Source organism: Stenella coeruleoalba, assembly GCF_951394435.1.
Source record: "Stenella coeruleoalba genome assembly, chromosome: 19".
NCBI lineage: Eukaryota > Metazoa > Chordata > Mammalia > Artiodactyla > Delphinidae > Stenella > Stenella coeruleoalba.
Window position 1 is genome coordinate 41,726,556 of NC_137165.1, and position 23,877 is coordinate 41,750,432.

At 57.2% G+C, this 23,877-nt stretch overlaps 3 protein-coding genes across 7 annotated transcripts; 1 reads left to right on the forward strand and 2 right to left on the reverse strand.

The window, feature by feature from the left end:
- Nucleotides 1–3,235: 3,235 nt before the first annotated feature.
- On the reverse strand, nt 3,236–12,567 carry DHX58 (DExH-box helicase 58). 4 transcript variants are annotated; one of them, XM_079904650.1, is made up of 13 exons: nt 12,409–12,567; nt 11,995–12,163; nt 11,583–11,784; nt 11,009–11,199; nt 9,331–9,444; nt 8,609–8,735; nt 8,264–8,455; nt 7,325–7,587; nt 6,636–6,785; nt 6,382–6,543; nt 5,474–5,664; nt 4,105–4,201; nt 3,236–3,804 (listed from the first exon to the last, which is right to left on the reverse strand). In XM_079904650.1, exons 2-13 carry the CDS (start codon nt 12,160–12,162, stop codon nt 3,619–3,621), a joined length of 2,043 nt encoding a protein of 680 aa, XP_079760776.1. In that variant the 5' UTR covers nt 12,163; nt 12,409–12,567; the 3' UTR covers nt 3,236–3,618. The 4 variants fall into 4 exon arrangements, with proteins under 4 accessions (XP_079760776.1, XP_079760775.1, XP_079760777.1 ...); XM_079904649.1 differs by having other exon boundaries at nt 12,336–12,567; XM_079904651.1 differs by having other exon boundaries at nt 3,650–3,804; nt 4,105–4,179; nt 12,336–12,567.
- A 317-nt stretch (nt 12,568–12,884) lies between these two features.
- On the reverse strand, nt 12,885–22,567 carry KAT2A (lysine acetyltransferase 2A). 2 transcript variants are annotated; one of them, XM_079905100.1, is made up of 18 exons: nt 20,949–22,567; nt 20,686–20,809; nt 20,205–20,350; nt 20,013–20,102; nt 19,515–19,696; nt 19,233–19,424; nt 18,279–18,385; nt 17,973–18,083; nt 17,744–17,880; nt 17,441–17,649; nt 17,098–17,224; nt 15,116–15,226; nt 14,651–14,794; nt 14,281–14,395; nt 14,153–14,189; nt 14,007–14,070; nt 13,789–13,873; nt 12,885–13,690 (listed from the first exon to the last, which is right to left on the reverse strand). In XM_079905100.1, the coding sequence occupies exons 1-18, from the start codon at nt 21,390–21,392 to the stop codon at nt 13,497–13,499; spliced, it is 2,619 nt and encodes an 872-aa protein (XP_079761226.1). In that variant the 5' UTR covers nt 21,393–22,567; the 3' UTR covers nt 12,885–13,496. The 2 variants fall into 2 exon arrangements, with proteins under 2 accessions (XP_079761226.1, XP_079761225.1); XM_079905099.1 differs by having other exon boundaries at nt 17,744–17,883.
- A 3-nt stretch (nt 22,568–22,570) lies between these two features.
- Nucleotides 22,571–23,600, forward strand: HSPB9 (heat shock protein family B (small) member 9). Its single transcript, XM_079903573.1, is given in 2 exon segments — nt 22,571–22,719; nt 22,721–23,600. Coding segments are annotated over 2 exon segments (462 nt in total). The 5' UTR covers nt 22,571–22,633; the 3' UTR covers nt 23,097–23,600.
- Nucleotides 23,601–23,877: the final 277 nt, after the last annotated feature.

Consider the following 23,877-nt stretch of genomic DNA (forward strand, 5'->3'; position numbering starts at 1 on the left):
GTGAACTAACTCGCCTAAGGTCACACAGTAGGTAGAGGTGACAGAACCCAAGTCTAAGTGACCCCATAGTCCCCACTCTTTCCACCATAGCACATTGCCTCCCAGAAGCAAGAAGCTGGCACAGAAGCAGAAGGGATGAAGGTCAGATAGGAGAGAGAACTTCCTGACAGTGACAGTGTATGTGGTGAGAGGAGACAGTGGAATGGGGAAAGTAGACAGACACAGAAAGCCCCGCCACCTGAGTTGGGTCTTGGTCTGTCTGTTAGCTTGTGATGATCTCTAGAAGGTCCATGGGGTGCTGGCTGGATCCAGACAGAAGCACCCTGACCTCCCTCCGTTCTGCTATCTGGGGTCCTCTGCTCTACCCTAACACAGCAGCTAGGCCCAAAGTCTGACTCTCCTTTGTGGCTCAGAGCTCTAAGCATCCCATCTGAGCTGTCAGCTCAGGACCTCCTTTTCCAGGAAGCCTTCCTCGAGGTCCTAGGAGGCAGGACCCCTTCCCTACAGCCCAAATCCCAACACAGAAGGTGCAAATGCACCCACGTCTACAATAACGCCCACTTCTGTGATCACCTCCCCCATCCGGCTCTGGGACATGGACGCAGAGAAGATCTATTCAGTCCCCAGGCTCTCTGGGTTCCCCAGGCCATCTGGACCAGCCCCTGCTCCCTCTTCCCCTTCACCCCCGCACATCTGTTTCCAGGGTGTAAAGAAATGATGCAGGTGCCCTGGGGCACACCAGAAAACCCAGGCTCCAACTCAGGTATGCAGTGTCTCTTACCGCATTTTCCCTCAGAGGCCGTTTGGGTCACCCCATCACCCCCTAAGTGGGAGGAGGGAGTAGGATGCTGCACTGAATGAGGCACGGGGCACTCTGAGTCAGTGAGGTTCCTCACCCGGAGCCCCGCAGTCACCACCCGTAACCTGCTCTCCTCCAGAAAACTGCGTGCCTCAGGTCCGGCTCTGTCCCTTTCTGTCCCTCACAGCCTGCCTCGGCATCAAGGAACGCCAGCCGTGACCCTCTAAACTTCTCCAGAGTTTAGTCTCACCCGCTACCTAGATGCCCAGCATCAGTGCTCAGAGCCAATAGGGATATCCTCCCTGCCCCTTGGGGTCCCCCAGTTTTGAGGCGAGGGCACAGGACAGGTGGAAGGGGCTGCCTTGTTCTCCCGCACTGCCCTCGAGGTCCTCAGCGTGGACCAGCCTGCGTCGCTGACTTACCTGCGGGGCACAGACGAGCCCGTCGCGGCCACCTGCTCTCACCGCGCTCCGTAGCGCAGCGGCTTCGCGCTTGCCGAGGCGGAGGCGGGGCCGGGGCCTAGGGGAGAGGCGGCCGAGCCCCTCCCCGAGTCTCCGCGGGGAGGAGCGGGCCGGTTTATTCAGGTGGGCATAAAGGGGGGGAGCATCCGGGCCACTAGGGAGGCTCTGGAGCTCTAGCTATTCTGAGGGCTGGGATTAGGATTCCTGGGTCCTGAGGACCTCATGAAGTGCCCTCCTTCAGGCAGCCTTACCCAAGTGCCCAGGAGGCAGTGGCTTCACATGCAGACCCCCTCACACGAAGAAGCAAGCCCGGGAACCCCTCCTCGTCTGCGTTCCCCCTTCCATCTGAGCTCAGGAAAGCTCTCCCAGCCTGGCAAGGTGGGTGCGCGATAGGACACGTCCTCTAAAGTCAGGGCCCCCCCATCCAGGGGTCAGCTGTGTAGGGGCTCAGGCCACCGAGGGGACCATTAGGTGCCCAGGTCGTCTTTATCCTCAGTCCATCTCTCTCCCAGCAACACAGCCACACACACACACACACCACACGCCACCCCCACCCCTGCCCTCAACACCAGCTCAGGTCCCTCAGCTGTCACTGTTCAGCCCTGGAATGACAGGCATCTGGACTCCGCGCATCCAGCCACACTCAAGGCCATTGAGCTTAGCACCCCTGGGCCCCTGCCCCCCTCCCGCTGCCCCCAGTCGCTAATTTTATTGACCTGTAAAAGGCACGTTGCTGGCAGGAGAGATCACAAGTGAAGGTGAAGTGGGGAGCAGAGGGGCAGAAGAAGGGGCCCCGGGAGGCAGAGATGGGACAGGAGGGAGGAGAAGGGTGACTCCTGGAGCCATGGAGAATAGCAGGAAGAGAGGCCCTAGGAAAGAGGGGTACACTCTCTGGGGGAGTGGAGGCCAAAAAGACTGGTACTGAAATGTCAGCCTTCAATCAGAAGATGAAGAAAGATGCTGGGAGAAGGGAGTGCACATTATTTCCCATCTACCCTTAGGCAGGACCAGGGATGTAGCCAGAGGGAAGGAGGTTAGATGGCAGGAAGGACTGCCATCCTGCTCTCAAATCTCTGCCCTAGCCCCCTCCCTTCCTCTTGAAGGTGACTCCTGCCTGCTGGGCTGCTTACTACAGAAATAGCCCTTTCCCTGAAGAATCAACCTAGATCTTGCCTTTCTTTTTCTTCCTTTCTTGTTAAAACGAGAACAGAAAATTTAGGCCTTTACAACTTCTCCCACCCCCCCATGCCTACCTGAGCCCTACCCCTCAAATCCTGGATCTCAGCCTCTCCTCAGCCCAGGGGAGATGACCTGGGGGTTAGGAGAGGATGGAGGGGGGGGCACTGGGGTATGAGCCTATTATGGGGTGGAGGAGGCAGAAAGGCCTCACATTCTCAGTGGCTCTCAAATTTAGACTTTTGATGCTCTCTCCAAATCAAGGTTACATGATATAGCCATGAAGAGGGGTGTTCAAAAAAATTTTTTTTAAAAAGCTTTGAACATTAGAAATACAGCACAGGGACTTCCCTGGTGGTCCACTGGTTAAGAATCTGCCTTCCAATGCAGGGGACGCAGGTTCGATCTCTGGTCGGGGAACTAAGATCCCACGCGTCACGGGCAGTTAAGCCACAACTAGAGAGAAGCCCACGTGCCACAACTAGAAAGAAACCTGCATGCCGTAACCAAGACCTGACACAGCCAAAACATAAATTAATTAATTAAAACAAAACTAACTAAAAAAAAAGAGAGAAATACAGCACAAAGCAGATTGGTGGATGGGGAAGGGGAAGAGGATTACATCGGGAGCAAGGAAGTTTTGAGGGTGATGGTGATGTTCATTATCTTGATTGTGGAAGCGCATACATACGTTAAACTTATCAAATTGCGCACCATAAATAGGGACAGTTATGTCAATTATACCTCAACACATCTGTTTTAAAAATACCACCCACTTTCTACATGAGTTCTACTTCTTTATTTTTAATTTATGGAGAATCTCAAAGCCTACAAGTGGCCTTGGCAGGGAAGGAATGTTGAAGCCAAGGGAAACTGGCGATGCCTAGTACAGTGGGGCCTCTGCCTCAGTTTCCCCCCACCAGCTCCAGCCATTGCATACGAAGGTGTCTGTGTACGTGTAAGGGGGGTCTGGGATGAGCTGTGGCTCTCCAGCTGCTTCCTCAGTGTGGGAGTCCAAGCCAGCCTGGGTGCCCAGGGTTCCTCTGTGGCTGGTCAGCCGGGAGCCTGGAGCTGGTGACTCGGGAGGGAGGGGCTGGACCCAGGCTCTGCCCAGGAGATGGTGGCTGCTGTGGATTCTCCCGCCCCCTGCAGGCTACAGCAGGCACTGCAGGGACAAGATGGTCAGTCGAGGGAGAAGTCTGCCAGGCTCTGGGCACAGTGCTGCACGTAGTCAAAGTCAGGCACGGTGAAGGGCACGCGGGACCACTTCTTGGACTGGACCCGCCCTTGCGGTGTCTCCAGCAGCAAGCTACGGACTTTGAGTACTGGCAGCTTCACTGACTTGTAGTTCATCTGCAGACCCCAGCCCTGTGGGTGGGACAGAGATGACCAGGTCTGCACCTCTGTCCTCAGACTGGGCTTCTCTCCTCAGGTCGGAGTTCATGAATGCTGGGCCTATGTCTCCCACCTCAGCCTGAGAGCCACCTGAGAGCCCCCATCACACTGTGGGTTCCCTAAGACAGGGGTGGAACTCCTCAGATTGGGAGCTCCTGGGGCAGGGCTGCCTCCCCCATCCCAGTGAGGGCACCCTGATGGCAGAGGCTGGGCTTCCTCTCTCAGACCGAGGACTTCTCAAGACGTGCTAAGGGCCACGGCCCCAGCACTTACCTCCCCACAGTTCCTGCAGCTAATGACACCTCCAGGCCTCCAGTCCTTGAAGACTCTGTTGATGACCACAGGCTCCTGGGAGACGTTGTAGTAGATCCTGGAGAAGAATGGGCGTGGCCACAGCCCTCATGGACCACACCCCCAACCCCAGCCCCAGATCTCATGCCCTCCTGCCTGCCGAGCCTGCGCCTGGGCCTTGGGCCTTCCTGCCTGTCGAGAGGCTGCCTTCACGGCACCTTCTTCTGCCACGCTCAGACCTCAGCACTACCCACCTGGATGATTTCAACAGTCCCCCAACAGCTCTCCCTGCCCCATCCTTCCATCCCATTCCATCCTTACTCTCAACCCCACATCATCCTTCCACCAACTGTCAGAGTGACCCTCTACAAATGTACATCTGACCCTGACATTCCCTTGCTCAAAATCCCTCCAAGACTCCTCATTGCCTACAGGACAAAGGCTGAACTTTCAAGCCCGACCTTCAAGGTCCTCCACAGGCCAGTCTGTGTTCCTTCAGAATCTCATCCTTCACCATCTCTTCCACTCAAGTCAACCAGAATTATTCCCGTTGCATCATCCCTGCCTCTCCTCATCTCACATTCCAACCCAGTGCATCCTTCAAGACAAGTCCTAGTTGAAATGCTACCTCCTCAAATGAGAGAACCTGTGTGAAGATCCTTGGCATAGCAGGTACCTAATAAATAATGAAGGGATGGAGGATAGGGAAAGTTTACCCTCTAGAGGGTGGAAGATGAGGGGATGGCTCAGGGACAACTAGCCCCTCTTGATGTCTTCAAAGTAGGTAGGACCACCTGGTTGGGGAACCAAGATCCCACATGCTGCGGGGCAATTAGGCCCAGGTGCCGTAACTACTGAGCCCGTGCGCCTCAACTACAGAGCCCATGTGCTGCAGCTAATGAGCCCACGTGCCACAACTAGAGAGAAGCCCGCGCGCCACAACGAAGAACCCACACACTGCAGCGAAAGATCCTGAGTGCCGCAACTAAGACCCAATGCAGCCAAAAATAAATAAATATTAAAAAACAAAGTAGGTAGGACCAGGGGGCCAGTCTGTGGCCCCTTAGCATTTGGCGTCCTGAATTCCAGCTCTTGCTCAACCACATAGGGGCTGTGGGAGCTTGGGCAAGTCACTTAGCCTGAGCCTCTGTTTCCTCACCTGTAAAGTGGGGTGATGATAAGACCTGTCTACTCAGACTACCGTGAAAATGCATACTTGGTAGTTGTTAAAATGCTCTTTAACCTTCCAAACCCTCAAAGCACTGTCTGGATGGGAGGGGTTCTCCATCTCCCATCATACCCTTCTTCTCTCCCCGCCTCCCATCCCGACAGCCCCTTCTACAGTTCTCACAAGAAGTTGGGGTTCACATTGACGTGGTGGGTACCCTCCACCCTCCGTAGGTCACTCCCATAGCCCACGGGCACCGTGCAGTTGACACAGAGGAGCCGCACGTGCTCTGCCAGGAACTTGTGCTGGTGACTCTCCCGCTGGGCCGCCTGGGCTGCCCGCTTGACCAAGGCTGCCCGCTGCAGAGCCTGGATCTGGGGTGGGAGGGGACATGGGGCACGGTTGGGGCCTGAGAGACCTGACCCCAGGAATGCTCCCAGGGGGGACAAAGGGCTCCCAAAGACCTCAGATTATTAGCACCCAGAAGGGACTTCCTCAACCATCCCTGGACTTTTTAGAAGCAGCTCTGTGGAAAAAAATATGGGGTGGAAAAAAATATGAGGAAGGCAAGTCTTTTTGCTGAACCTTTACTCCCTCTTTGGAGGATTTTGTGCAAAGTGGCTTCTTTTAATCTAACATGGGGCATCATTAATAATTATGCTGGGACAACAGGAGTAAATAGGGACCATCCTGAACAAGGCTGGACGATAGTGACCCTGCCTCAGGGGAACTGACTTAAGCCCTGGTTCTGGGCTTATTTTGTGGATGTGTCTGTTTGTTTCCCTGCTGCCTGGTTCCAGAAGGGCTGTAAGGCGGCTCTCACAGATACACAAAATATTTGGTGATGAGGATAAATTCAAAGCCCTGGATAAGGCCTGTTTCCAAGGCATTTTGGAGAACAGCCATTGCCTTCCCTGGAAGCCCCACCCCCAGCCTCTACCTTTCCCTTCATTCAGATCTTCCCCAGGTGGGCCAGGCTAGCCCCCAGAGGAAGGGGGACCAGGGGAGTGTATGTGTGTGGCAGTCAGGGACCTTCTAGGTAGAGTGTCTTCAGTCCCCTTCCCCGTAGGGTACTCAGGCTGCCCACAAACCTTGTCCTGGTACTTGGCCCGGTCCATCTCCTGCACAGCAGCTACTGCCCGTTCCATCAGAGTCTCTAGCGCCTCATTGGTCAGCTCCCGCTTCAGCTCCCGACTACCTTGGGCCGCCACAAATGAGTATACACTTTGGCTGGCCCGGGCACGGCCCCTTGCCTGGGAAAAGAGAAAACAGAGGGGCCTGAGTGGGGCTGGGGTCCCACACAGCATCCTTTGAGGGCTGATTTGGGGAGGGATGCTCTGGGCACCTGGACCATGGAGATCTCATTGGTCAGGAGCCCATAGCGCACCACCACCCTGCACTGGGGGATGTCCAGCCCCTCCTCTGCCACGCTCGTAGCCACCAGGAGGTTCAGGGTACCAGTCCGGAACTTCTGGATCACTTCTTGCTGGTCCCTCTGGGGGGAAGTGGGGGAGGAGAAAGAGGATGGTAAATGAGGTAGGTTGAGGCCTATCTTCCTGCCAGCCCAACCTCTCCTGGTTTAGCCCTTTTACTCACAATCTTGTCCCCTTTCCCTAGGAACCCTGCGTCCCCACCTCTATCTTCAAGTAGCCCCAGGACCTTGCTCATCTTCCCAGGTACCCATCTAACCCCTGTCTCCCTTAGGAGTCCCTAAAGGTCCCTGCCCCTCTACTCTAGGAGCTCTCATGGACCTATTCTTCTCATGCAAGGGACCCCAGACCCCTGATTCCCTGTCCTGAGGACATCATTCGCCTCTCCCTGCAGATCCCCAAGCCTCTGCCTCTCTTCCCCCAGAGATCTCCAGGTCGGGGGAACCTTCGACACTGGGGATCTCAGTGTCTACCTCTTCCCCCCAGCTCTCTGCCCTCTGCCTGGAGCTAATCAGTCCCCCATTGCTCTGTGCTGAAGATCCTGTCCCTTCCCTTTCCCCACTAGGGAAGCCCCACCCTCAGCGCCTTTCCCCAGAACCCACACCTGGGTCATCGGGATCATCTGAGCGCTCTGGCTGCTGTTCCCAGCCCCAATCAACAGCTGGGGCCTGATGGCCACTGTCTGCAGGCCTGGCTGCTGCTGGAGCCAGAGCAGGAGGGAGTGAGCACTCTGGCGGGTCCGGGTGAAGATGATGCCCTGGGGGCTGTCAGGGCTACTGAACTGCTTCTGCAGGATCTCTTCCAGCACCTCCAGTTTCGGGTTCTCTGGGCCACGAGTTGCCAGGTGGGCCAGCTTATTCTTGTGGTCTGCCAGAAAAGCCCAAAGCAGAAGCGCAGGACTCAGGTCTGGAGGTGGGCAAGGCGTGGGTTGGGCGTGGGGGACTCATGGGGATAAGATTACAGGAGTTTGGGGTCCGGGGGTGCCTGACGACACCTGCTCCTGCCTAATTCCCCTGAACAGCACCAAAAGCACATTTAAGGATACCCTCTGCCTGCCCAGCCTTAGGTCGGGGGCCTACAGTGTAGAATCCTTTGCTCACACACCTCATCCAGTACCCCTCTTCAACCCAGCTACCAGGATGACCCTGGACATTTTCATGCTAATCTTTGCTCCTGGGGTCTGACTCAACTCAGGTCTCTTCAGAAAGATCCCTGCCCTCCAGCCTGTGCTGAGGCCTCCTCTAGCCTTACATTTCATCCTCTGACCACCTCACTTTCCCAGTTTAAAGGTACCACACATCCCAAACCTTCAAGGACCGTCCCAATTAAATGGTTTTTTAAAAATCTCTGTCAAAAACATGAATTCGTTTTTATATCTATGCAAACCTTCACAAATGAGGGCATATTATCTTTTGTCATATCCACGGCCTTGACTTTTGGTTAGAAAATTCGGGCCCCAGTACCCTCGTTGGCACCTTCCCCACCCACGTTGGCACCTGCGTCCTGGCTGGCCTCTGACCTTCAGTTCAGTTGCGAGCCTCACCATCAAACAGCGCCAGCAGCCAGCGCTCGGCACGCAGGATCTGCGTCTTAGTGGTGCGCTCCCTGTCGTAGAAATCCTGCAGAGTGGCCAGGGCATCCACCGCACGGACCGTGTCGTGGATGAGCAGTGCGTCGTTGTAGCGACGCAGGTGAAGCGCGTACACCCGCCGCTCCTGGAGCCCCGCCTCAGCCGCTGAGGGAGGGCAGGGTTCGCAGGGCCTGAGTGGCCACGCCCCTCCAGGGCCCACTTCCGCCTAGACTACGGCCCCCGAAAGGCTCCGCCCAGGCTGGCCCCGCCCCGGCCCGGCCCGGCCGCACACCCCTTCCCTAGAACCGCCCCTCGCACCATCCCGGCTCAGCTCCACCACTTGTTGCTCGTAGGTCTGCGTCCCGAAGTCCCGTCTCAACTCGGGCATCTCCAGATGGTCGTGGATTTGGTCCATGAGCTCCTTCAGCATGTCGCCAAACGGATCCTGGACAAGAAGAGTGAGGGTGTGAGGGGTTTCCCACACACATCGGGGGAATGGGCACCCAGAGGGGACGCTGATCTCCGGGTGAAGCTGCGCCGCTACTGCCGGCACATCGGAGCTGGACAGGAGGGAGCCCCCCAGGGAGGCCGGCTGGGGTGTGAAAGGAGTCCTGGCTGGAGGCAGAGGTCGGGGTCCTGCACCCCCGCCCCCGCTCCTGCTACGTCGGAATCCTTGACTTCTGGCCTGAGCACAGTGATGTCTAGTCCTTGTCCAGCCCTGTCATAGCAGACACCAGACAGTGTCTGCACCGCAGGAGAGAGCTTGGAACAGCCTCAGCACAAAGTGGCCCAGCTTTACGGTTTGCAAAGCGTGCCCAGGGTTTTGAGAGATGCCCACGGTGGCATCTGAGTCCAACGAAACAGCAGGCTGAGGGCATGGGCTGTATCTGCCCCATTTCACAAAAAGGGGAAATGGAGGCTGAGACAAAAGCAAATAACCTGAAACCACAGAGCTAGTGAGGGTGGAGTCAGAGCTCAACCCCAGGTGCTCTAACTTCACACCAGACCCCACCCCTTGCCACGGCCCGCCCCCCACGCACCTGGGTGCGTCTGTGGCAGAGGTCGTACTGTTTGCAGGGCAGGCCGCTGTGCTGCAGCTGGGAGCGGTAGTCCCGGGATGACATGATGCGCCACGTGTCCAGGTTGGCACAGAGCTGGGGCAACAGAGAGGGGTTCACTGGAATGGGGGGTTCTGTGGGGACAATGGGCAGAGCTTTGGGGCAGGATGGGCTGAGGCAGGGCCATTGGGAGTGGAGACTCATGTATTCAACAAATAGCTATTGACCTCCTTCTCTATGCCCAGTGCTGTTCTAGTTACCAGGGATACAGAGCATCTTACATTGGAGTTGGGGAGACAGGTGATAAACAAGAGTAACAGAATGAGGGACTTCCCTGGTGGTCCAGTGGTTAAGAATCCGCCTTCCAGTGCAGGGGACACGGGTTCGATCCCTGGCCCCACAACTAAGATCCCACATGCCGCGGGGCAGTTAAGCCTGCACGCCACAACTACTGAGCCCGCGTGCTCTGGAGCCCGTGCCCCAAAACTAGAGACAAGCCTGCCCATTGCAATGAAAGATCCCGCATGCCGCAGCGAAGATCCCGTGTGCCGCAGCTAAGACCTGACACAGCCAAATAAATAAATTAAAATTTAAGGGCTTCCCTGGTGGCACCGTGGTTGAGAGTCCGCCTGCCGATGCAGGGGACGCGGGTTCGTGCCCCAGTCTGGGAGGATCCCACATGCCACGGAGCAGCTAGGCCCGTGAGCCATGGCTGCTGAGCCTGCGCGTCCAGAGCCTGTGCTCTGCAACAGGAGAGGCCATGACAGTGAGAGACTCGCGTACAGCAAAAAAAATAAATAAATAAATAAATAAAAAAGAGTAATAGAATGAGAGAATTTCACGTAGTGTTAACTAGCTCTGAAAAAATAAAACTGGATGATATGAAAGAGTGCAGTGGGACTTCCCTGGTGGCGTTGTGGTTAAGAATCCGCCTGCCAATGCAGGGGACACAGGTTCGATCCCTGGTCCAGGAAGATCCCACTAGTTGCCGCAGAGCAACTAAGCCTATGCATCACAACTACTGAGCCTGCGTGCCACAACTACTGAAGCCCGTGCGCCTAGAGCCCGTGCTCCGCAACAAGAGAAGCCACTGCAAAGAGAAGCCTGCGCACCGCAACAAAGAGTAGCCCTCGCTCACCGGAACTAGAGAAAGCCCATGTGCACCAATGAAGACCCAACGCAGCCAAAAATAAATAATTAAATAAATAATTTTAAAAAAAAAAGAGTGCAGTGATGATCAGGGAAAACTCTGAAGACGTGACATTTAAGCTGCTCCCTGAATGACAAGAAAGAGCCTGACAAGTAAAGTGCAGGGTAAAGGCATTCAGGGCAGAAGAAATGGCAAGTGCAAAGGTCCTGAGACACGACAAGCCTGCCGTGCTCAAGATACAGAGAGAAGGCCAGAATAGTGGGAGTGAGGGGAAGGGCGCAGGAAATGAGGGTGGGAGGTAGGCAAGGCCTAGGTCACGTGGGACTTTGTAAGCCAGAGTGGACTTGGGAGATAGAATAAGTGCGACAAGAAGTCATTCGAGGCTGGGGCTTAGGTGGGGAAGTGGCTTGAACCCTGCCTGGGGGAGTCTGGAGAGGGCTGATGGGCATGGCGTAAGGCAGGACAGGTTAGGGAGGTTTCTGGTGGGAGGGTCACAGGGGCCAAGCTGACCTGCAGGACGTGGTCAATGGCCCCATTGAGCGTGGAGGCCCCGCCAGTGCCTGGCGAGGCTGTGAGACCCAGCACCTGCGGCAGCGGCTGGGTCCTCCGGAGTTTAAGCTCCAGGTACCGGCTCAGGATGACGTTGTAGACGGTGTCTTTGTGAGTGTGGTGACACTCATCCACCACCAGCAGGGAGAAGGCTGGAGCCACACAAGAGAAGGTTATTACCTAAGTTTGCAAAGCCCTTCCTCCCATAAGCTGTTTCATGTAGTCCCCACAACTCATCTGAGAATTCCTTCCTCCCTTCACGGCTTGCGGCTAGGCCCCAGAGAATGGGCCAGGCAGGGCCGATTTACCTCCATTTTACAGGTTAGTAAACTGAGGCTCAGCTGGGGGAAGGTACTTGCCCAAGACCCTGCACTCTAGCCAGGTCTGTTTCTACTGGGGTGTATGCTGGGGTTTGGTGAATGGGGAACGCCTCATCCCATGAAATGTCCCAACACCTTTACTAGAACAGGAGCCCTGGGGTTGGCAGGCAGGGGGCCTCAGGGGTGCACCCTTTCCCCCTGCCCCCAGCCCTCACCGTTGAGCTCCACATGCTCCCCCTCCTCCAGGCTGGTCAGTGCCTTCTGCAGCAGCTCAGCTGTGCAGATGAGCAGGTCGTGCCTCTGGGCCACGTGGCCAAAGCCAGCTCGTGGCCCCATGTCCCCACTCAGGGCTGTAATGGTCCAGCGTTCGCCCAGCATGCGGCTGAACTCCTCACAATGCTGGGTCACCAGGTGCACCTGGGGGTGGAGAATGAGATGGGGAGAGGAAGCTGGATCAGGGCCTGGGGAATAGGGGGAGTAAGGTGACCCCCAGGACATGGCTGAGTTCTGGAATGGGTGAAAAGACAGGTGAGCTTAGAGACGGTCACAGCCGCTTTGGAGTTCCGGAGGGTCCTGAGAGGCACCCGAGGAGTTGAGACGCCGCTGGGGGGAGGGCAGGACACTCACCCTGTTGACCAACACAACCACCTTGGCTCCGTCTACAGTCTCTAGATGCCTCTTGGCCAAATAAGCAGCTGCCCTGGTCTTCCCGGAGCCCGTGGGCAGCCAAATGATGATATTCTTGCCCTCCAGGGCAGGCATGATCACCTCCCACTGGTAGGGTCGCAGCTCCATTCTGGAAATGGCAGGGAGCTCAGACCACTGTTCCTCCTGGCTCCCTCCCAGGCCCGGCACCCCTCAGAGCCACTCTCCACTCCTGGCCAGCTCAGTCTTGCGTAGGGAACTCCCTGTGCCCCGGACACCATCCAGCTTGAGGGAGAAGGGGGCAGGGCAACGGTGGGACCTACCGGAAACCGATCTGGGCAGGGGAAAGGCTGAGTACCACAGACCACACTTGCCCCGTGCCAGCCCGGGTCTCACCTGCAGCCCTGCCGGCTTAGCCCAGATGCTGCTGGGCTCCGCTGAGCAGGAAATGGAAACTGAAACTGAGGGGAGGAGCCAGCACTGCAGAGATCAACCTAGGAATCTCCCTTCGCTGCCCCACAGAAAAAACTTTGTGCGCTCCAGGGGGCCCGGGTGGGGGGCTATGGTGGGTGAGGGGGGAGTGAGAGGGTGAGGGGTGGAGGGAGGGGGAGAAGTGCTGCTGACAGCAAGGCACCCTCTCTTTCCTCCTGGGTCCTGCTAGCCCCTCCCCCAGGAGTGGAGTCTTCACCTGGACCAGGAGCAGACAGCAGGGAGAAGTGGGGGGCTGCAGCCGGGCAAGCCCCATCGCCCCGGGGGCGCGGGACAGGCATGAGGCTTGCTGAGAAGAACAGCCCCAGCCTGCAGGCAGTATTGGCGGAACAGGGTCAGTCTGCTAAGGCCAGGATTCTACTGAAGAAACAATCACACTGAGAATAAAAACCCCAAAACTTTATTGTTCCCTCCAAGGGATTAATGCCAGGAAATGAATGGTCCCCATGCCCCCCACCCCTGGGGGACAAACAGAACAGTGCAGGGTGAGGCACGGCCCCTCCAGTCCAGGTTGAACTTCCAACCCCTGAAGCCCCCTCACTCAAGCTAAAGTTGGCAATCCTGCCCTTGAGGAAACAGTGACCTGGGCCAGGGCCAGGACTCCAAAACTCCATAGCTTGGGGGAGTGTGTGTGTGTGTGTGTGTGTGTGTGTGTGTGTGTGTTGGGGGTGGGGGTGGGGAGAAGGGGGGATCAGGCAGGACTGGGGGCCACCAGGGCTGGACAGGGTTCATCCTCTGGCCACCAGCCACTCTTAGAGGGGCTGAACCCCAGACCTGAGAGACCCCTTCCCGAGGTCAGACACAATGAAGGGTGGGACAGAGCTGCAGGCTTGGGGGTGTCCCAGGGCCCTGAAACGGCTGCAGGATCAGGGGCTGGAGGGCCCCTGGCTGGAGTGTCTCAAACTGAGGCAGACCCGGGCACAAGGGCACCCCAGGGATTAGATCAGAAGCCGAGGTGGAGGCATTCCAGGTTGAGGCCGAGGTCCAAAGCCAGACTACTTGTCAATGAGCCCGCCCTCCTTGAGCTTGAAGTAAAAGAACTTCTCCAGGGCGCTGGCGCAGCGGCAGTACTCGCTGTCCGGGGGGTTGTACTCGCGGCAGTTAGCGATGACCCGCTGCAGGTCAGCTACAAAGAGCTTCCGGGTCACATAGTAGCGGCTGCGCAGCCTCTCCGTCATGGTCTTCAGGTCTGGGCAGCAGGAGAGAAGGGCACTGTTTTCAGAGGCTGCACGGCCCAGGGAGCCGGAGCAGGTGTGGGAGGAAGGAGTTGGAACGGGGGGTCCTCACCGATGGGGAAGCGGATGACCTCGTAGTAGTCTGGGGCCTCCGACTTCTTCACGGGCTCCATGAAGGGCCAGGCACTGGGGTGGGACTGCAGAGGAGAGCCGGGCTGAGGCCAGGCCCACTGTGCCCCCGCCCAGCTCGAGACAGCCACCCCCCACCCTGGGTCAGAAAGCCGCAGCCATTGGCACAGGGACCCCCAGAAGGGAGCCTGGTCTCCCGACCTTGATCTGGGCCAGCAGGTTTTTGAGGGTCGTGTAGAGCTGGTCTGGGTCCTTCAGCTCCTTCCTGGGGCAAGAGAGGCCGAGTCTGAGGCTCCTGGGCCCTCTGCCTCCCCCTCCTTCCTCCCTTCCCTCCACACAACACTCACCCCTTCTCCTTCCCCAGCGGCTTCCAGCCCGTCTCTCCTGCAAAGTGGGGAGTGGGGAGAACACCCCTAAGAATGCCTGTCTACACCCCAAGCAGTACACCCCCTCCCCAGCCAAGACCCCTGCTCACGAATGCCGGGGACGCTCTCCACAGGGATCTGCCTCACACCCTCCTTGAAGCAACTGAGCCCGGGGTAGACCTTTCGGATCTGTGCCTGTTTGCGCTCAATCAGCTTCTTGATGATCTGAGGGAAGGAAGGGTCTGAGGGGCCAACCCAGCTCCAGCAACCACCCTCCCAGGCCACAGTCAGGCCCCCCTAATTTCCCCTAAGAGGCAGAGCAAGAACCAAGACCCTGGTCCATCCTTCTTCACGTGCGTGCGCACATGCGTGTACACGTGGTACACATCCACACGTGTTCACCCTCAAGTGCACGTTCATGAAAAGCCCCATGGAGACGTGCGCGTGTGTGCGAGTACACGCACACACACGCACACACACCTCCTTCTGCTTCTTGATGATGTGGGACAGCTCCGTGTAGGGAATTCGCGGGTTCAGCTCACACTCCATCAGTGTCGCGCCCTCATAGTCCTTAATGTAGCCCAAGTAGCGGCTCTTGGGCACCTTGATGTCCTTGGAGAAGCCCTAAGGCGTGGAGAGTTACGGCCAATCCATCAGCAAGCCTTTTCCAACCTGAATCTGTCCCTGGCATGTTTCCAGGCTGGCTACCCACCCCCCGACTCACCCCCAGAACCTCCCAGCTCCCCCAGCCTGCCCAACTGCCCTAGAGAACCCTATCCTTCCCTGGAGCAGCAGCAGGAGGGAGGAATACAGGCGTGAAGGACTCCCCCGCAGGTGTGGGACGGAACAGGGGAGACGAAGGACTCCTACTCCATCCACATTGGGGATGAGACAGAATGACCCCTGTCCCCAGGCAGTGGGCAAACGGGGTGAGGTGAGGGTCACCTGCTTTTTGAAGTAGCCAATGGCGTACTCGTCGGCATAGGTGAGGAAGTAGAGAATGTTGTGTTTGATGTGATACTCCTTCAGGTGGTTCATCAGGTGAGTCCCATAGCCCTGCAGGGGAAGGGGGCAGGGCTTTTCAGGGGGCAGGGGGCAGGCCTGTGGCTAGAGAGGTCTCAGGAGGGCAGGGAGGGGAGGGCAGGGACAGGAGGGAGCAGACTGGAAAGGAGGTGGGAATAGCCAGGGGATCCAAGTCAGGTAGGAGGAAAGGCGACTGGCAGAGGAAGGGGAGTTTATGGGGAGAAAAGCGAAGGATGCTGGATTTCTAAGAGCTTACTCTGGAACAGGTGTGGTGCTTGGTTCTTTACAGAGTAATCCTCAAGTTAACCCATGAAACAGCTATCGTTACCTCCATTTTACAGAAAAACACCTGAAACTCAGCTATGTTAGGAAATGTGTCCAAGTCAGGTGGCCAGCTATGGCAGGGAGGGCCTGCACCTAAACCCAGCCAGGAAGCTGTGGTCCTCAGGCAGCTAGTTCCCAGTCCCTGGGCCTCAGAATTGGAGGAAAGGGGAGGGGGAATCACAAGGGCCCCACTCATCACAATATCTGAACCCCAAAGAGACTGTCTTCCACGCACGTCAGGACCAAAGAGGCACCATGCAGATATGGGTTATGTAAAACAGGACAACGGTGGAAGTGTCTGTCAGCCCAGTGGTTAGGACCCCAAACTTTCACTGCAGAGGGCGCGGGTTTGATCCCGGGGAAATAAAATCCTGCAAGCTGCACAGCGAGGCCAAAAATAAATAAAGTGGCTGCATCATTTTACAAAGTAAATAAATAAAAACAAAACAGGACAAGGGACTTGCTCGGTGGTCCAGTGGCTAAGACTCCACGCTCCCAATGCAGGGGGCCCGGGTTTGATCCCTGGTCAGGGAACTAGATCCCACATGCCGCAACTAAGAGTTCACATGCCACAACGAAGATCCTGCGTGCTTCAACTAAGACCCGACACAGCCAAATAAACAATAAATAAATAAACATTTTTTAAAAAGAGTATTAAAAAATAAATAAATAACAAAAAAATTGGGCTTCCCTGATGGTGCAGTGGTTAAGAATCCACCTGCCAATGCAGGGGACATGGGTTCGAGCCCTGGTCTGGGAAGATCCCACATGCCATGGAGCAACTAAGCCCGTGCGCCACAACTACTGAAGCCCGCACGCCTAGAGCCCGTGCTCCGCAATAAGGGAAGCCACGGCAATGAGGACCCCGCGCACCACAATGCAGAGTAGCCGCCACTCGCCGCAACCAGAGAAAGCCCGCGCGCACCAACGAAGACCCAACACAGCCAAAAATAAAATAAGTAAAATAAATTTATAATAAATAAATAAATAAATAAATAAAACAGGACAACCCTGGACCTTACTAGTGGGTCTACTGTAACAATTAAAGGACAGAAACCAGGACTATCACCCAGCACAGGTGCTGTTATAAAAGTTAACTCCCCGACATACGTGAACATTCTTGTGATGAAAGAAATACAGGTCCGTTTAAAAGTGTTACTGTAAATCTGAAGAGTTCTCATTACAAAGAAAAAGCATTTTTTTCCTATTCCTTTAATTTTGTAACTATATGAGATAACGGATGTTCACTAAACTTACTGTGGTCATCATTTCACGACGTATGTAAGTCAAATCATCAGGCTGTACACCTTAAACTTACACAGTCCTACATGTCAGTTATATCTCAATAAAACTAGAAGAAAACAAAATAAAAGTGTTACTGATTCTGGCGTACCATATGTCAACAAGTGTTTCCTTAATCCAGTTATCAAAGTACAACTGCCACCTTGTGGGGGTGTGAAGAACTGTCTGGCCACTAAAAGAAGGGTGGGGGGCAGCTGTGTCACTATTGTGTTGCTCTGACCTCGTCCAGAGCAGAAGCAGGGGGTGGGATGGAGCTGGGACCAGGGGCATGGACTCACCTTGACCTGCTCATTTGAGGTGACAGCGCAGAAAACAATCTCCGTGAAGCCCTGGGTGGGAAACATGCGGAAGCAGATCCCACCAATGACCCGCCCGTCCTTGATCAAGGCCAGAGTCTTGTGCTTCCTGAGGGGAGAGGGGTCAGGTCACAGGCCCTACCTGTCCCCCAAATGCTCCCCAGGAGCCCACAACCACCCCGGAGGCCTGAGCTGTACACGGTGCTGGGAACTAAGGAGCAAGAATCGCCCAGAGTTGGAGGAGGCGGCCTGGGGAGCAGTGGGGAGGCCAAGGAGGAGGTGCCCGGGTGTGGTGGCCTGGGGCTGGGCTCTCCTGGGGACATACGGGTCAAAGACGAGACGGGCGATGTACTCCTTGGGCATGCGTGGCAGCTGGTGGGAGAAGACGTTCTGCAGCCCTACGAGCCACAGCAACACCCGCCGGTTGGCCTTGGGTGTGAGCGAGTTGCCGATGACGTGGAACTCGATGATGCCGCGGCGCTCCTCCAGGCGGGCAGTCTCATCCCGGGCGGCGTTGGCCGACAGCAAGCTCGTCTGGGCACCAGAGCAGGGGTGTTGAGCTGGGGTCTCAGGTGGTGAGCCACCACCCCACCCCCAGCACAACTGGCCCATAAGCTGGGCTGCCCACCTCAGGCCCCAGCATGGCCGCGGGATCCGTGATGGTGAGCATGACCTCATTGACGAGCTCCATGGGGATGTCGCCCATCACACGGAGCCGTTTGGCATCCTCCAGGGTCAGGTTCTCTGGGAGCTTCCTCTTCTCACCTGCTGAGGAAGCTGGCAAAGTCTCCCAGGGACAGCAAGAGGGGCTGGGGGAGGGGTGAATGAGGGGTAGAGGTCAGGGGTCAAGCACCCACCTGGCATGGGCTCAGCCCCTCCGGAATCCAGGCTCAAGGAGCTGTTGCTACCCCCAGCCATAGTGGGACTGAAGATGGGGGCGCTGGGAACAACCGCAGCGCTGACTGTAGCTGAGAGAGAGACGAAAAAATCAGGGGATGGAGGTTGAAGGTGCTGGTGTGTCCCTCTAAGGGATCCAGGCTTTCCCACCCCCAGCTGAGCCCTCCTGTACTTCCCCACTGCTGCCATTCGCAGCCCCTCCTCCACTGCGGGGCTAAGGTCAGCCAGGAGGGCCAAGCAGAAAGCCTACTGTGTGTGGCACATACCCGGCCGGGGCACCAGCTGGGTTCCCTCTGAGGGCGGCATGGTGAAGCCCGACTCCCAGATTGGAGAGTTTGCCCCGTAGATCTCCTCCTCCAGCATAGACAGGAATCTGGGGGGAGGGTAGAGTCTGTCCCACAGCTCTGTCCTCCAACCGAGGGAGCAGCCTGGGCCAGACACGGGAAGGCCTGGAGGCTGCCCTCAGGGAGCTGGGAGACAGAGACAGCCTCTGCCTTCAGACGAGGAAGAGGCACAGCTCCCTGTCTTCTGGGAGCCCCCCGTTGAAGGTAGGAGGACAGGATGATCCAGAACAGAGACTAGAAGCCCAGTATGCCACGGTGAACAGCACAGGGAGACAGGGTCTGAACCAAAGGCATCCTGTGCTGTGTGCCAGGCGGGGCACCCAGTCACCCTGGGCCTCAGTATCAAAATGTGATTCCACCTTCTCCTGCCGCCTCTTACTGCCACCTGGTGGCAAGAGAAGCACATGAGGGCCTGCATTAGTTGGGAAAGGCTTCTTGAACTGGGTGGCTGTAAGCCAGCTTTAAAATGAAGAGATGGTGTGGCAGAACAGAGAAAAATCTTACAGAAAGGGCTAGGACAGGGGTGAAGAGCAGTTTCACCTCAAGTGTAAGCTCTTGAGGAGTGCTGTGGTGAGAAGGATTCTGAGCTGCGTCCACACCCCATGGGAAACAGTTAGTCATGTCTACCAGGGGCATGGGCAGTGTTAGCACTCGGGCCATGTACCTGTCATCCCCAGACTAGTACAGGAAAAGGCAAGGAGCTAGCAAATTATATCTGGGCCTTGGGCAAGTCTCCCAGGTAGAGGCCCAGATCCATCCCAGAAGATTCATAGAGTGAGAGGAAGGACCAATCCAGGAAGTCCTCCTGGAAAACAGGGGACCACAGGGAGGATGTGAACGTGGTGCAAGATCCTGACAGGCCAGAATAAGCCTTACTTGGGGAAGTGGGTGAGGATGAGGGTCCTCTTCTCGGGCACCAGCTTGTCCTTCTCCACCCGGAACTTCTCCAGCAGCTGTCGCCGGGTAACAGTGAAGATGGAGCGGAGAAGGCTCCGCCCAAAGACGTGAGTGGTCTCGTACCGGGGAAGGCTATCGCAGCTCTGGGGCACGTGGCAGTAACAGAGCCATCTGCAGAGCAGATGAGGAGCAGGGAGGTGGTAAATGAAAGCCCAGGCTGGGCCTACAAGCCTCCCCCATGCTGTCCCTGGCTGGACCTACCTGGTATAATTGACCTTGTAGGTAGCCACGTCCTCGGCCTGAGACCTCTGCCGAAATTGGGCAGGCGTCTCAAGCTTCCAGTAGTTAAGGCAGAGCAGGAACATCTTCGAGAGCTCGAACATTGTCTGCCGCTCCCGGGGAGCCAGATGACTAAACTTGTACTGCACAAAGTTCAGCACACCCTGAGAAGGGGAGGTAGGTAGGGGACAAAACGGGAGGAGGTGTGGGCAGCCAGCAGGGCCTTCTTATTCAAAAGTAGGTGCTTCCTGAGGGCAGGGGGCTCTCTGCGGCTTTTGCTCTGGAGCTGTCTGTGAGGAGAAATTATACCCCCTCCCACCTCCATGCCCACCTGAGGTTAGCCCAAAGCATCCTCCTTTCTCTGAACCTCTCCCCTGTTCTCAGCTTGGGCGGCGGGGGCGGGGGGGGGGGGAATGGATAACACAGCCTCCCCACTCCTCCAAGATGCCCCCAATCCTCTTACCACCTGCCTCATCCCACCTGCTCAATATTAGGCTTCTCAAATGGGGGGCTGCCCAGGGACCCCTCCACCACGGGCCGAGTCATCTGCAGGATGCATTTCCGCAGGAGCTGGAAGAAGAGGAGGGAGGAGTAGAGGTCAGCGGAATACAGAGCTGCAGGGCCCCCAGCCTCCCTCCTTCGCCCACGCACACTCACTTGGAAGAAGCTCACCTTGAAGAGGTAGAAATAGACCTGCTTGGTGTCCGTATCCTCCTCCTTGTGAACAGACATGAACAGATTCTCCACGTCCACCACCATCCCCAAGAGTCGGTTAATCTCATCCTCTGACACATTCTCCAGGTGGGACACGTGGTCGGCTGTACGGATAAATGGCAGTTGGGAAAAAGAAACAGAAAAAATCAACAGGGCTTCCTACTCCTTTTTATCGCCAGCCAAGACACACCCTCAGTCCCTCCAATCAGCGTGACCGGCAACGAGACTGACCGCTCCTATCTGGGTGGCCTCTTGTCTCTTCTGGCTGGCAGATTTCCTTTCTCCTCCCCTGGGGCATACACGCTCCCAGACCAATTCCTCTTTAGGAGGCATCTTCGGTCTTTCAGAGATGCAACTATGTGGCATTAAGTCATCCTGTCCAAGTAGGACCCGGCACCTCCACCCCCACCCCCAGCTCCAAGGGCACTACCTGCCTTACCCAAGGGGTGCTCACAGCTGCGGCACAGCTCGCTCAGGTTGGCAGCTGGCTGCTGCAGGTCCATGCGGGGTGCAGTGGGGGGCTTGGGGTTTTTCCAGCCATTACACTTGCAGGTTTCATTGGCCTGGAGGCAGAAGAATCCGTCAATAACCCTGTAACCCGGGGTGAGAAGCCGTTCCCCAGCCAGAACTTTGCCCCCATTCCCACCCAAGTCCTAGGATGCCCCAAACCCCGCCCCCTCTCACCCCAGGCCCCGCCCCCACCTTGCAAGCCGAGAAGACCCCTAGCTTCTCAAGCTTCTTGGCGCGCGGCAGCCCCCGGACTTGCGCCTTCCTCTGGCTGGCGCGCTGCTGCTGGCTCAGGCCAGGTCGAGCCGGATCACCCCCGCTCCCGGTACCCCCACTTCCTACCCCGGGCCCCCCGGTCCCTGTGCTCCCGGCTGGGGCTGTAGCTGGGGCTGGGGCTGATGCCGGAGTGGGAGCCGGAGTCGGGGCCGAAGCCGGGCTGAGGGTAGGAGTCGGAGTTGGGGCGGGGGCTGGGGACTGAAGAGGACGGGGCTGCGCGGCCGGGGCCGGGGTCGAGGCCTGGGAAGGTTCCGTCATGGCCTCCCCGCAGCGGAGCGCGGCGCAGCGCGGCGCGGCGCTCCCAGCCCTAGGGCCGCATGGGCAACAGGCGTTCAGTGCGCAGGCGTCCATGCCCCGGAGCATGATGGGAATTGTAGTCTTTCACGGTCGCTCCCTTTGCCTCCAGCTTCCAGGCTTTTCTGTCCTGTCTGTTGATGTCGGCCAGACAAGTGAGGCCCGAGCGAGCACCCCAGATTGACTCCTCCTCACTTGTAATCTCTACTGAAGGCTTCCGAGATAGTAAAGATTGCTGCTCTTGGGACAAGGAGAAGTACCCCAGAACACAGGCTTCTGTTTGGGGAATCACCTCCCAAGCCCAAGGGTGAAAATGCAGGCCTGGGGCCTGGAGTCGAGTTGGCTTCTTGCGCATCTCCCTCCTGCCCCCACCCTGGCCCTATCCCACACGTCTCGGGACACAGAGTTGCACCCAGCGTGGCGATTTAGCAGCAGTTCTATTTCTTGACCAGTTAAGTGGTTACACGGGTGTGTTCTCTTTGCGCACTTTTCTCTGCGTACATTATACTTCAACAAAAAGGATTTATTTTATAAGCACTGAGCGCCACAGTAATGGCCGTGGTCAGGTAAAAGGCTCCCAAGGTGGAGAGGGAGTAGAGGCAGAGGAGGGCGGAACGGCTCTCCCGCCCACACGGTGGGCACCTCCCACGCAGGGCCCAAGTCTTCATCATTGTGGTCCCAGAGCCCAGCTCTGAGCTGCCACAGTAGGCCCGGGATGGAATGAAGGAAACCAGGAAGGCGCCTCCACCTCCCAGTCCCCATGTGTCGCAGGATTGTGCGTGGTCAGAGAACTGCAGGACGTTCCAAGAATGGATGACCCCACGGTCACACTGATGGCTCTGTTCAGGGGACAGTCCTCCTTCCCCCCAGGCCCGATTCTCAGAAGGGCAAGAGCCCGGCGGCTCAATCTCATCTCCGCTCCGTACTGGTGACAGCTCCAGTGTTGGGCTTGAGCGCCACCAGCCCCGTTTGGCCTATCCGGTTGGGTCTCAGCCCCGGCCGGGCCCTCTGACTAAGGTGGGGAAGGGCCCGAGAAAGCGGCCGGATCCGAGATAAAAGCAGCAACAGGGGACGCCAGGGCGGCTGCCAACCTGACCCATGGAGGTAGGACGTGCACAGTTGACCCCATACTCTGTGGAAGCCAACCTCGCCGGAAGCCAAGGGAGCCCCCTGAGCGGGGAGGCGTCGCGCGAGCAGGAGCGGAGCCACGCGGGGCCACGAGGGCCCCCGCTCCCGGCGTCCGCCCCCCGGCCCAGCGCCGAGGGCTGCATTCGGAGCCTCGCGCCCTTCAACAGCAGTTGCTCACTCGGATGCAGCGGGTCAGTAGCAGTCTCCCCAACGGGAGCCAGTCGGCGTCCCGATGTCCCAGCGTGGCCTTTACTGAACAGAACCAGGTGCACCCTGCCGGTGCGGCAGCTCGCAGAAGATGTGGCAGCTGTACGGGGTGGCTTCCAGATGAAGATGTATGCCCACGGCTTCACCCCTGAGGAGCTGGTGGTTCAAGTGGACGGCGGATGCCTAATGGTGACTGGCCAGCGGCAACTGGAGGGCTGTGACCCGGATGGGAGCGGCTTCCGCGTGGCGCAGAAGGTGCACCAGCAAATGTCATTACCACCGGACCTGGATCCCGCCGCCGTGACCTGCTGCCTGACCCCCTCTGGCCAGCTGTGCGTCCGTGGCCAGTGCCGGGTGCTGCCTTCCCCTGAAGCCCAAACAGGACCCGCCTCGAGACTCAGGAGCCGTGCCTCTAAGAAGGGTTCCAAACTAGCCTGACCCAGTAAACCACCACCGTAGTGAGCAACACAACAGCTTCAGAGTCTGCGGTCGTTTCTTGGGGCTGGGGTCAGAGGGGGAGGTAGAACAAAGGTAGAGGGAGGCCAGGTGGAGGGCCCAGAGGGGCAGGAAAGGCACCTCAAGGTGGTGGTCCACGATAAATCTGGCCCCCGGGAAGCTGGGGGAAGAGTGGGCAGTGTTGCTTTACTCAGCTCAGCTCACTGCTTGGACCAGCAGGGAGCAGCAGAGGGCCAAAAGGGCCCCAGCATCACTTGACTCCAGAACCAGCAGAGGGCCCCCCAGAGACTAGGGAGCAGACGGCTTGGACCCAGTGTGGGGCTGCCGTCTTGGCCTTATGACCAGTCCAAGGTTCCAGAGGTCGTCGGTGTTCCTTCCTCTTCAGAGAAGAGGGTGAGAGGACCCCATCTCTCACGAGCCTAGTACAGACTAATCAGAAAACCCCAAAGAGGTTGTTTCTGGTGTTCAGAGACCCAACTATTTTCAAATACAGACTGCACATACCCCAATATAACCTGGAGGGGCTGGGGGAGAGGCAAATGCAAGGCCCTCAACTTCAACCTTGGTGAGGTTCAGCCCCAGCTCACTCTCACCCCACTCCACCCAGTTAGAGCAGTAACAGCTGGCCTCTTTCTCTTGGTTACCATGACCACCAACATCCCCTCACTTTGGGGGCGGGGGGGAAGAAAGCTTTTGTTTAACAAGATTTAGAGGTTCATTTTAAATTAACTTCAAGTAAGCTAGAGAGGCTACGGTCTGATAA

Excerpts from the sequence above, each read along its gene's own strand:
- DHX58 (XM_079904650.1), bottom strand. The coding sequence starts at position 12,162 with ATGGAGCTGCGACCCTACCAGTGGGAGGTGATCATGCCTGCCCTGGAG. Across the intron at positions 8,456-8,608 it reads GGTGGAGCTGAGCCGGGATG|CGGCTGAGGCGGGGCTCCAG; the intron begins GTGCGAGGGGCG and ends GCCCTCCCTCAG. Across the intron at positions 6,786-7,324 it reads AGATGATCCCGATGACCCAG|AGGGACCAGCAAGAAGTGAT; the intron begins GTGTGGGTTCTG and ends ACTTCCCCCCAG.
- KAT2A (XM_079905099.1), bottom strand. The coding sequence starts at position 21,392 with ATGCTCCGGGGCATGGACGCCTGCGCACTGAACGCCTGTTGCCCATGC. Across the intron at positions 18,386-19,232 it reads ATCCTCACCCACTTCCCCAA|ATTCCTGTCTATGCTGGAGG; the intron begins GTAAGGCTTATT and ends CCCTCCCCCCAG. Across the intron at positions 14,190-14,280 it reads GGAGAGCGTCCCCGGCATTC|GAGAGACGGGCTGGAAGCCG; the intron begins GTGAGCAGGGGT and ends CCCACTTTGCAG.